Raw genomic sequence first — 13,559 nt, 5'->3', positions numbered from 1 at the left:
CTAATCATCAATTTCCTTTTATATGTAAGGCTTCAGCAAAATACACCTATTTGAAATACCTACTTCTGCATCCAAAAAGTAAAATCTTTACTACCCAATTTTGGCTGCTGTGAACCCTGACCCTTAAAGACTGTTACTTTCCTGTTAAGAGAGAAACTAAGCAGTATACTCTTCAGAAGAAACTATGAGGCATGCAATCTAGAAAATTCAATGATTTCAAGAGAAGGCATTCACTACATGACATCCTCAGAGCAATAAAATGAACTTCTTGCAGAGTTAAGAAAAAGGCAAAAAAGTGATACTACCTCAAAAAACAAGTTGTACTATAGTTTTACAAAAGCTCACAATTTTAAATTTACTTTCATCACATGTAATTGGCAGTATACGTGGTAGAATAGCTCAAATCTGTACTGTGACAAAAGAATCAAGACTGTTATAATCAGTAATGTACTCATCAGCTGGATTTCCTTCATAAAGCTTTTAAAGTATATTTAACACAGAGGGGAAGAAATAAAGTGCTTATCACTAGTAAATATACAAATCACCTATACAAATCTGTCATGAAATGCACTTTGTGAAGTTTCAGAGGGCTCAGCACAGACAGTAACATTCTCCTGCAGCTCCCTACAAAGATGTGAAGTACAGCACAGAAAATAACCTGAATTTCCTGACTTTATGGTTCAGGTACCCAAAGTACTCCTAAGGTGTTGACATCCATATATCAAGCTGAAATATGGAGAGCCATGAACATTCATTCATGTCAAGTTAAAGACCACAAATCGTCCTTGCATGCTCTGTCACTTTATCACTTTTCCTCCTCTTCCTTTCATTATCTCCAGCATGGCACCAAGCACATCTTACAGGAACAAGTCAGTCTTTCCAATGCTGCTATCTAAAAAGTGATGCTGACAGTGAACTCCATTTAGGATTACAAAAACAAACAAATAAACAAGCAAAAAAAAAAAGTAATTTCAATGACAGCCTTCAAAGTATACCCCTTAAAAATAGCAAGCTCAGCAACCATGAAGGTGGAACTTCTAAAAAGGAATTAGTTGTATAGAGTAAATATACCTCTTATTAGATATGATCACTAATTCACTAATTCAAGCTGTGCCACTGCTCAGGAAGAAGATGACTTAGAAAATCTATTATTTTTTAAGTAGTTCTATTGGACCCATAGAGCATTGTTCAACAGTGCCTTTAGACCATCACATACATACCACATATGCAAACAGGCACATAAAAGCTATATATGGTATGAAAATAGCTTTCAGACTGATTCATTAGAAAATACATGTTAGTTTAAAAAGTCCTTATCTGTTCATACACATATTTGCCCCTTCACTCAGACCCCTGAGTTTTTCAATCTCACTATCTATTTTAAATACTTGATTTTAACAGAAAAAAAAACTAAAAATAAAACCTAAAAATGCTGGTTGCTTACCCCATGCTTTTCATGTTTAAATCCTCCATTCATGTTAACTTCTTTCTTCCTTTCTCTCAAGTGTCCTGGTCTTCTCCACTACATCAATTTTTGCTTGTATATGCCACGTACAATGAGTGTGCAAATGCACTGGTACCTTGGGTACTGTCTAATAGCTGTATCAAAAACCTCAAGACCCAAAGTTTCTCCTGTTTTGTTTTTGCACAGAGCTACAGAAGACTATATTCATGTAAATGGCAATTTACAGACAAGCAGATTCCCAGTGTCACCAGTGCAAACGATGTGCAGAGCTGAGACTGGATTTAATACCCAGCCTCTTTACTAGTGCAGCTTTTGAAAATAAGCAAAAGCAAAAAAAAAAAAGCATCCCTGTAGCAAGATGTAGCAATCTTATGACTACATTAATGTTTTTTCTCTTCTTGCTCCACCCTCTTCCTCTACTTCAGGAACTATTTTGACTGAAAACCACGGGAAACTTAAATCGAGCAAAAAATTCCTCACAACCTATATTTAATTAAACCACCAATAGAACACTACAAAACAAGCAAAATTTTACACAACACAAGTGAACTTTTAGGATAATCAAGAACATTAATACAAAATTCAAAACAAGAGTTTTGCTACTTGCAAGAAGTAGGCACAACTGCTATATCTGTGAATGCAGAAATGCTAAGTAACTTTAACAAACAATCCTCTTCTACCAAAAATGCATTTTGGAACTATCACACAGAGAATCAACTTTCCAAGGTTTTTTATAATGTTATTTTCTCATTAAAACAATTCTCCCCTCCATTATTCTCTAGTATGGCATCTTGATATCAGCTATTTGAACTACTTTTGGCACTTGACATTATTTGGATGCTCCTTTAGAATGTTAATTTATTATCCTTGGATCTTCGTAAATAGCATCTTTAACAAGTCATAATTATGTTGTTTTGTATAAAGCTGTGGAACATAGGAACATCAGCAAATGAAGATAATTCAATTGTGCTAGGCATTGTACAAACACAAGTCATTATCAATCTCTCTCTGTTCCGTTCTCTATTTCTCTAATGGCTTGGTGGTAAAAAAGCTATTCCCCAGCACACATAAGGAGAGAGTTATACTATTGTTCACCAATAAAGCATTTCATTTTGCATAATACAGGAGGTAGAAAGTAATAACATTTCTCATTAAGAAATTTCTCATTGGATTAGCGTATGTCATTAATCTTAAAATGTTTGTCTACTACATCAGAAACCCTTTCCAATTAATACCCTCAAACCACTTTATATAATACACACTGTGAGGAATGGTCTCTTTCCTACTTCAAGTATTTATGGAAATCTCTTTCTGGTATTTGAATATTGGAAAGCTTGCTTTTTAGCAACATCATTCACAAGGGATCACACAAGAAACCTCCACTTGAAGCACTCAGCTAAGGCCCGGCATCTCATGGCACTCCTCCCCTGAATGCATGCAAACACACCAGATTTTCTTTCCTTATTCCACAGATATGAAATCGCCAAAACAGCCTTGGCAATGCTCACAAAGTGCAGAAAGCCATTTAAAAGCCTCCAGCTACTGTGGTCTACTGATGACTTTGAGCAATGTCAGCAGCACCAAAAATCGCAGCGCTAATTAATGCTGAGAACGTGCTGATTGCTACAATAAATGGCTGCTGAATTTTGTTTGAAATCCCAGACACTGATAAGTTTAACATTGTACAGCACCTTTATGAAAATGGTAAGCAATGGGATTTCCTAGGGGAGAATAATTTGTGCTAGCAGTAACAAAAGTGCTTGCATTAACTTTCATTTGACTAAGCTTTAATATCTACATAGCACAGTTATTTTAATTGTGATTATTTAGGAAATCTTTTACCCAATAATATGAATTTTTAGGATTTCTCTATATGGTTCTCTCTTCTAATTGTTCCATTACTTTCATAACTCCATATATTTTTTTTCTGCCTTACTAGAGAGAAACAGACATACGAAGAAAGAAGAATTAATAAATAGAACCCAAACCAATGCTATGGCTGCCTCCCACTGTGGGCTCTGTCAGCCCATTGCCATCTCCGATGTGCTACACAAACCCACCAGATCTTAAGCTTCTGTTACGGAGAATTTTAACATATCTCTACCCACCTAAGGAACCCACCACTTTTTCCAGTTTCCCTAGTCTATGAAAGAAAACCAGGTTTTTCTAGACATGCATCCAGAAAAAGTGTCTTTCTGCCCTGTTCCAAAGAGAGGACTTGCTTTTGAAGAGACCACAGGAGAATAGAAGAAAAAGAAGAAAAGATGTGAAACCAGGATGTAAACTTCAATAAACAGGATAAACATATGTCTTTTCCTTTACCCCAGAAATTACTTACTCACAATACAAAGTTTAACATATAATTTAATTTATACCATAGAAAATTTTAACTCAAAATATTGATTCTTACTTATCTTTGATAACACTATACTTTCTATTATGGGAATTGGGTGGTCTATTAAATCTGGAGTTATTGTGTTAAAAGATACACACTTCTGTTATCTGAAGAACTCAGTGGATATGCAGGATAAAAAATGACAACAAGTGAAATAGGGAACTGTAAAGTTAAACCCTTGTCTATAAGGTATTAAAAAACCTGAATTAATTCAACACTGGATCCCAGCCTGCAGAATAAAACCCACAGCTTTTGAGGCATCCTTCTATTCCAGCATCTCTATGAGCTGCGGGATTGAGCTGATCCAGTTAGCATAAGCACTTCAGGGCACTTGCTAAAAACAATCCAGACATTCTCTGCTACCAGTACATTACCAGCAACCATTTTCAACTTTTCTGACAGCTTCAAAATGTAATCATCCAAGTGAAATCAACAATTACCCTAGCATATAGTACTTGTTTATCTTAACTAGAGGCTTATAGTATCAGCCATACTTTTCTATTTTCCTACTTCAAATATGACAAAGTAGATGTATAAGAAAAAGAATTTCACAGTACAATATTTTTATCCAAACATTTAAATATTTACTTTGATTTTGTTAAATAAGAACTGAATACTAAACAACATTTATAAATAATTTTCTTAAAGAAACCATTTTCTGCATCTCTGCCAAATATTCTGTTGCCAGGCTGTACTACAAGTCTTTTGCATTAATCAAAGACTTAACACTTGATTTGCAAAATTTCTTTTGAATAAAATAACTGAAAGGATATTTTATAAATGAGGGAAAAGAGCAACAGTGATGAACATGAATATGTCCCTATTCAAGACCCAGATAGAAAAGCCCCATTTGACTACATAAAATCAGATTTAACTGGGAGATGACAGCAAAGAGTGTGGTTGCTTAGATGCACATAACAGAATGTAATAAAAGTGATAAATTCTAATTAATATGAATTTATGCAGTGTATGTGTAACCAACACTTAATCAGATTCCAACCTGGAGGATCATGTATATTTAGCAGTAATATTTCTTTAGCACATTTTGCTTGAATAATTTTTATTCTTTGAAAAGGTGATGAAATACAGTTTTTCTTAATATTCCTTTTATCTTCTTCTGTAACTGAAGGCCAGAGAATCAAAAAGATGAATCCACAAAAACACCTTTTACAATCAATGATAGTTTAAACATCTTGACAGACCTCTTTCCTCATGGATATGCAGGCACCAGCTGAAGTTCACCATGCCATAACTAGGGTTCTATTTTCCCTTGAAGAGGTCCTCACTGCCCTCTTTCATCATCATATGTGAATTCCCTTCCTGACAGTTAGGCCTCAAGATAAAACACCTTTTTCTCATTTAGCATTTTCCCTAGCATCTAGTCCTCCTCTTCAGATCATTCCTTCATAATGTCTTTAAAATCAGGAGTTCCCTAGCTACTGACAAAGGCTTCTTGGTCTTCAGTCTCCAGGTGCAATTACTGCAAGTCTTTACCCAGGTTTTAAAAACAAACAAACCCCACCCCCAAAATTTTAAAAAAATAAATAATAAATAACTAGAACAAATGGAGTGGGGCGGGGGGGGGGGGTGGGTTTCACCTATGTAATGGAACAGTTCCAACAGACGAGATGACACAGCCCTTGAAAGGCAAGTGCTTTAATCAGACGTTTGGTTAGGTAATTTTTCTCTCTCCCTCTTCCCTTCTGATAATTCCTGTCAGTGTGTATTTAGGTACATTTTGAAATGCCTCCTGGATTGCCAGTCCTAGGAAGGACTTCTGTCCTCCTCAGGCATTAATATGAGATGGGAACACTCAGTGCAGTGAAAATAGGACAGTCCTAGGGTCATACAGAGGGAAAATAAAATAGACATTTTATTCAGTGATTTTATGGGTTTTAGGCACCAAAAATGTTAGAAGAGGAATTTCAGAACTGTTGAAAATTCCACTTGTGGAACCAAACTATTTTTAAACTAGATATGGCCCTTAGAATGTAAAACCTGGCAGGGATACAGTGGTACAGATGTTGTAGTTGTTGTTTTTTGGGGGTAAGTAGGAAACCAAGAGGTTGAAAATCAGAAGAGTATTGAGACCCAAGTTCGTATCAAGCATGAAGTGTGATTTGGTTACAAGATCTCAAAGTAACACCTTGAAACAGGGAACATTCATTTATAGGCTCTGGAACTAGGAGGCCTTTGCGTAGCCCTCCTGCCAAGGCAATGGAACAAGGATAAATCACATACAGACTCTGTTGCCTGATCAGAAAGATCTTGCCTGCAGAGTTTGCAACACCTCTCTGGCCCCAGCAGAAACTGCCTGCCCCCCTAGCTTCACTCCAGGCCTCCACTACCCCAAAAGTACCTATGATATGTGTATGTTGCCTACACACATATTATTGCCTTTCCTCTGATTCTTGACTACATCAAAGGTTGAGCAAGTTATCATCTAAGGACCAATTCTCATCTAGGAGACACAACATAAGCAGGAAAATATAGATACTCCATTGCTCTCTTCAGGAAACAATGCCTTTTGCCTTTTTCCACTTTAATTTTAAAACAGCCCTGTTATCCACAGAAAGGCTATTTCAAGTTCTACCCTTGTTAAAAAGAAGGGCAAATGTCCAACTGCAATTGTTATACCAAAGACTAAGTCTTGGTATCAACATTTGCAGATATCTCAAATAATTCTGTAAAGTTATCTTTTATCTATACTACCTGAGATCTGATCAAGTCTTTAAAACAGACAGCAATGGAAAAGGCATTGCCTCCTGGATTGTTTTTTCTTATAATTTCTTTTGTTGCCGAGATATTAACCAATGCTGCATCTTCCACCTCAAAGGTGTAATGTGCACTACTTCAAGCTGTTGGAAAATCCAATTTTAATGTCATCAAACTTTGCTGATTTTGTGAATTCTCCAATAATTAACCAACATATAATATATATTATATATATTATGTATATTACAGACATACATATATATATATATTAGTAACTGTAGGCAGGCATTACAACCAACACAGACAGCACATCACAGATCAGCATGTGAATTCATTTAACAAAAACATATGAAGGAGAGGGTAGAAAGAAGTAAAAGAGACTTCTGATGGGGCAAGTCAGTTGTGTAAAGGAATGGTAAATATATGTCCTGCATGATGACATGACAGACTAAGAAAAATATGCATCTTCACGTATAGGGAAAAAAGTGAAAACTTCATGGGTGTCTTCATTTAGGAATCACATTTCTCACTGCAAAATTTACAGATACAACAACAACTTAGCCCATGGTGGGCAGTATCACAAGATTATAAAGTGCCTTTAAGTATGAAAATCACAGAATGGGGGAGGCTGGAAGGAACCAGAGTGGGTCATCTGGTCCAACCTCCCCACCTAACCATGGTCATCCCAGAGCACACAGGACAGGATTGCATCCAGATAGTTCTTAAATATCTCCAGTGAGGTAAGCTTCACAGCCCCTCTGGACAGTCTGTTCCAGTGTATGGTCACCTGCACAGTAAAGAAATTCCTCTTTGTATTCAGATGGAACTCCCTGTGCATCAGTTTCTGCCCATTGCCTCTTGTTTTATTGTGTGGCAACACTGAGAAGAGCTCCATTCTTGAGAACTCCCCTTCAGATCAAATTCAATAATATCCAGCAAAATTCTAAAGCAAATTGTAAAAGTTAAGGTAGAATAAAAATGTCTTTATTGAGAAATTCACAGAAGTTCAATGCAGCAGTGCAGAACCTGAAGCAAACAACTGGTCATTGCAAATGGAATCAGTTAAATAAGAGAAAGGAAATTATTAATGAACAAAACGTGTCATTAAACATCTTTTCAACATAAATAGTTCAACATTTGGCAGTCTGTGTCAGGTCCACACCAATATAATCACCAATCCCCAGTTTCACACCTTCTCTTCCATGAGTGGCTAAAAGCTGCTGCTGTGGAGGTCAGATCATCAAGCAGATACACATCATGACTCAGCTCTGGGGATCTTGATGTTTCATCACTTTTTTTTTAGTTTATGTTAAAAAACCAAGATGACTTTCCCAGTGACCACAAAAAATGAACCAGCTGTGTATTTGTAACTGAATAAAATTCATACACCAGTCTGCACATAGTGGAATGAGAATGTTTGGTGAGAAACCTAGTTTAATCACTTGTACCTATAATCAACTATGCTCATTTAAGTGGCATTCAAAACTCTGAAGGTCTATTAAACACAGCAGAACACCAAACACCCATTCCCTCAAGAGATCAAAAAAAGTAACAAAAGCCAAAGCTTCAAAGCAGTTTCAGCTGGAGAAGTAAAAATGACTCAGTGATGGTGCCTATATCACAGGAGATTAGAAGGGACCTCTGGAGATAACTTTTAGCTCAACTTGCCTGTTCAAAGTAGATTACTCACAATATTGTATATGTTGAATCAAAGATAACTAAACCCCCAAATGGTTAAACCGAGTATTGCAATAAACACAGATTTTTATGTTAGTAGACAGGAGGATAGCAGTAAACAGGAAATCGGGTCCTCTGAGAGCATTTCATGGATTGAAACACTTGAAATTTGAATTAGAACACTACTCCCTTCTTTCCAACAAAACACTCCCTTCAAACCCCATAAACAACAAAAAAAAAAAAAAAAACCCAAAAAAACCCAAAAAAACACACACACAAAAAAGGAAACTATTATTCTATAAAACAAAGCATGCCTCATCTCAAACCTCAAAATCATTGCAGATTATTGTCAAGGGCATCCTTAAGAAAACATAATGCAGTAAAGCAGTATAGAAGACGCAGAATAGCATCCACCAAGACGTTATTTGAAAAACCTTTAGAAATAAAAGCAAGACAGATGGAAGTCATGAACAGCACTTAGAAAAGCTGATGACAGACTAAATTCAATAGCATGGTTCTCAAAAATGGACCTAAGAGGTCCCAAAAGGCATATAATCAAGCTGATTGCCTTGACAAAGTCTCAGCCACACATTCCCTTGACCTCTCATTCACAGAAGAAGATGGAAAATATCATCTGAAGTGCATGAGCTCACTACTGTTCAGTTTTGCTTTTCTCTCTGATACTTTAGCTGAACTCTGTACATCCCATACTACAAGTCACTTCAGACCACTGACCAGCACTTCTTCCAGTTCACTTTCTAGATCCTCCCATGACTGGAGGGGGGAAAACAAAATAATTTAATACACAGCTAAGAAAAAGAATGTAAAAAATTAATTTTGAGCCAAACACAGATACAGTGTCCTATTCACTGCATCTTGTCTTTCATCATCTGAAAAGAGCCACTCTTGTTTTTCATTACTTGTTTTTCATCATGTTTCCTTCTCATCACTGATTGTGGCTGCAATATTTCTTATTGTAGGCAAAATAGACAAGAGATGTCACAAAAGAAAAGATGAAGAGAAGAACTAGCTCTTCATCAGGCAAAGTAATTGGATCATACCTGTCCTACACAAAAGTTTCTTAAGGGCTGTCTTTGCCAGGAAGGGATAAAGGGGGAGAAGACAAAAGCCAACACAGTTTCCTTCATCTTGGTGTCAGAGCACGTGTACTATGTGCAAAGTAAGTGAAGCCCATAGCAACTGATTGCACATGTTCTTAAGTAGTAGTTCACTAGAATTATTATTATCCTCAAACTATGTTACTACTTTAACATTTATAAAAACCATCCATTACACTGTTAAACAGAGACATAAAATGCTGAAGTTTATTCTACTGACATCTAGAAACTTAGGGTAAATATGAAATGCTTTATGAAAATGTTATATTATTATTATGCCTTTGCATAAACCTGTGCACATATATCATCTCTTCTTAAGTGTGTGTTGAACATTTACAGATTTGTAATGGAACTGTAAATTGTTTTTAATTTGTCAATGGTTTGAAAGGAAAAAAGGTCACTGTCATTGTGTAACCCATCTTGCAGTCAGAAGTGAAAGTTGCAAAGGATTTTCCCTTCTTCAGACTTCTCTTTCTAGTGTTATTGGAAAGCTTGTCTTCTTGTTTAAATGAATTTCCTTTTAATCTCCTCTCTGAGCTGCTGGATAGATGGAGCCTCTTAAAAAATTCAGGATATCACTGTAATTGTAAATTGATCTGCTTCTGTGGCAGAAAGCAGTGTCCCTCCATCTAGGAAAGAGACTCTCTTCTCAAAGTTATTTTTCAGACAAATTTTTAATTGGCAATTTCTTATTATTGCATTATCCTTTAATGAAAAATCACTTTTAAAACAAATCTACTACTTTTTGAATTGTTTTTTTCCTGGCAACATACAGGAAAGGAAGCTAACTGCCAAAGCTAATGTGAAATATTTCCCAGTCAGAAATTTTTAAATTTCCTAAATGAGAGTTGGATTCTACTTACATAGGAGCTACAACTGTATCAAGACAACTAAAATGCACATATTCATCACTGCTTAAGTCCTGAATTAATGTAATATATTAATAGACACAGGAAAATTCCCCACTGATTTTTAATGCAGAGTTAAGGTAGAAACACTGTTATGACTATGCAATCTTTAAAACAGACACGTAACTCATTAGGATCAAAGTAGGGGAAATTATCCATCTACTGTGGTGCTGAATCCACATAGCCTATTTGCCTTTGGCTCTTTGGTTATGAGATCTGGCATCACTTGGATTATTTCACCTAATCCATCATTAGCTTTCACGTGTCCTATATACCGTGGAATAAGCCTAAATTTAACAAACCCAACTCCCCATCAATTACCACACTGAATATATTACATGTCAGCACAGGACACAAAGATTAGCTGTGCTGAATCACATCTTTCTTTGTGAAAATTATATATGTTTAGAGCACTTCTAACGATGCTAACTCCAATTGCAATAATTGTTTCTTCTCATTGCAGACAGGCACTAGTGCTCTGACCTTTATCAGCTCTGTACAACACAGTGCTGATAAACAAAACTAAAAACCTCAGAAGACACAGACAATATATAAAAGATCCCAGTAACACTGCCACACTCTCACAAATGTGGAGTTTTTCAATTGTGATATTTGCCTGGATGGCGGAATCCTGTAAAATGACCTATTTTCCCCCTATAATCCTGCCAGTAAACATTAGTTATTTAGATTAACTTTCTCCCTCCACGTACACAAAGCACACAAAAAGGTCATTACTTACAACAAAAACTCAGCACGCTGCTGCTGTGTTACCACAGCCCCCTGACTTACCCGTCTTCCACAAATAGACTGAGGGAGTTTGAAATTCACTTTGTGCACGAGCGTCCCGGATCGCCAGCAGCAGCAGAAGCACGAGGGCTCCCCGGCAGCGAGCGGGCGCGGCAGAAAGCGCCGGACCGCGGCCGGCAGAAGCGCTGCCCCGGCTCAGCCCCATCCTCCGGCAGCCCAAAACCCGCGGCACCGCCGCCGAGCCTTCCTCAAACGATCCTCCCCTCTTCACGATTTCTTCACGGGGAGAAAGGGAGCGGGAGCCTCTCTCCCGCCGCTGTGCATGGCAGTTGGGAAGGAAAAACTGTTTAACACCAGGGAACAATAGAGTCCTCGCTCGCTCTCGCTGCTGCGGCAGCGGCTCCCCGCGCTGGGCTGGCCGCGGCTCCGCGCTCTTCCATTCAGCGCTTATAGCAGTTTTCCATCAGCTAAAAGCGAGACAGCTGTCCGCAGGGGGCTCCAGCTGACTGAGCAGGTTATCTTGCTCTGGGAGGCGGTAGCAGTCATTTACACCAGCTGGAGAGAGTGAGAGACAGAGAGAAACAGGGATGAGGAGAAACACAAATAGCCCGGCGCTGTAATCTCAGTGCAGAGAGTGACTGCAAAAGGCTGGCTTCCCAGACACGTCTCTCCCTGGAATACCCCAAATGACACATACTAAGAAGAAAAGAAGAAATCATCATCAGACATGCTTCAGAAACACAAGTCGTTCAACCAGAACAGATATAAACAGAACAACATATAACAATTAAGAGAGCATCAGACATTTGTCCTGGTAATACTATGTACGCTGCATTAACCATTTTGTAAACAAAAATAAGTGATTACACATGCATTGAACAAACAATTAAGACCACATGAAGGGAAATTGAAGAAAATGTAGAACAAAAATTAAAAACACTACCTTGTCTTGTATATATGTATCCAATCTATTTCAGGTAATGGCATATAGCTATCTGCTCTGAGGAAAGATGACTATATGTGTATGATAATGTGTATGTATGTGTAAGCCCATCACCTCTGTGGTAGATGAAGTGTGCACATAATATATAACACATGATAACATCCTTTCTTATCCAGCAAGTATGTACACATATATGCATGCATAAACGTCAACTGTGTAATTTAAAATAATTTGAAGATCAAGTTATCAATCATTTTACATGTGAAAGTATGAAGGATACATTAGGCTGTCAAGATGGTACAAAAACGTAGAGAGACAAAGCTTTTTACATCGGGATCTTTATCTCTCCCACCCACTAAGCAGTGAACAGGCACTATAACAAGCCTAAAGATTGGGCTTCTGACACCTATAAACTGGGAAGCAAATGAGGAATTTTCAAGAAAACCAATATCATATTCAGAAAGTTTCATTAAAAATGCAAACAAAAATACACAGTAAGAGCAAAGGACCCAGAGTTTAAAAATGATGGAGCTATTGTTGTTTAAAGAAGAAACCTTCAGTCAACCTCTCTTGGGACGCCTGTCATTTTGCACAACCTTCCCAGACTCAGCCTTTTCACATGCATTAGATTAAAATCAGTTGTGATCAAATAATTCCCAAGTCCTTGCCTGTTTAAATATTCTGACATCAGAGCAAATTAGCAATGTTGAAGGTTGCAAATTCGTCTTTGTTTACTTTCCACTCTGTTACGCCTCTAAGAGGGAATTAAAGGCTCAGGGAGCTATAGCACCATGAGGCTGTGATTAAGAGAGATAAGCAAGTGTGGATTACTGTTCCTCAGCTGTTGAAAAACAGGCAACAATCAGGAGATTATAGGTTGATAAGGGATACATAGAAAGCCATGATCTTAACAAATTTATAGCATCCTGATCTAGAACATGTACCCTCAGCTAAACCACTTCAGGAGATACGTTTTATTCACTTCTACATCATGCTGTATTCACTTTAGAAAGCATGGTTTCCTCTTCAGCCTTTGCCTTGTACTAGAGAGAACACTGATATAACCAAAATTTTTTCTGAGTTCATTGATTTACATCAATCTTACAGCTACATCTGTGGTTAGGTTAATCACACGCACATTATTTAACAGGCTGTGCAGAGGGACTTGAGAATATTTAACATAATAAAAATAATGCCAGCTTCACAATTTATGAAAAATAGGATTAAGAATCTAAGGTTTTAAAGAAGTTTTAAGAACCTCAGGAAATCTATGATAATAGGTGTATTGACTTGCACACATAAAGTATATGTAGTTTATATATTCCTTTGAAAAATTAAGAGTAAAATGTTGGATTTTTATCCAGAGCTATGCTCCAGAGGAAGACTCAAGTTTATAGAGAGACTAGGGGAAAAGGCACTGTTTTCAGAGTTATTAAATACAATGGATTCTACCTGGAATTTTTAATGAATGTATAAAGAAAGCCTCTGAGAATATTTTGTATGTGACTCAGATCATCTGGAAACATCATCAGGGAACAGATCATCCATGTAGTTCACACAATGAATCAAAGTGGGTTTTGACAGCAGAACA

At 37.2% G+C, this 13,559-nt stretch overlaps 1 protein-coding gene across 1 annotated transcript in view; it reads right to left on the bottom strand.

The window, feature by feature from the left end:
- Positions 1-13,559, bottom strand: part of THSD7A (thrombospondin type 1 domain containing 7A) — a 264,728-nt gene that overhangs the window by 176,842 nt on the left and 74,327 nt on the right. Inside the window, exon 4 of the mRNA XM_021538341.2 lies at positions 11,068-11,580. Coding sequence (XP_021394016.2) covers positions 11,068-11,230 — 163 coding nt within the window. The 5' untranslated portion in view covers positions 11,231-11,580. The remainder of the gene's footprint in view (positions 1-11,067; positions 11,581-13,559) is intronic.

This window comes from Lonchura striata, chromosome 1 (assembly GCF_046129695.1).
Source record: "Lonchura striata isolate bLonStr1 chromosome 1, bLonStr1.mat, whole genome shotgun sequence".
In the NCBI taxonomy this organism is placed as follows: Eukaryota; Metazoa; Chordata; class Aves; order Passeriformes; family Estrildidae; genus Lonchura; species Lonchura striata.
This window is presented reverse-complemented; position numbering and strand designations above follow the sequence as displayed.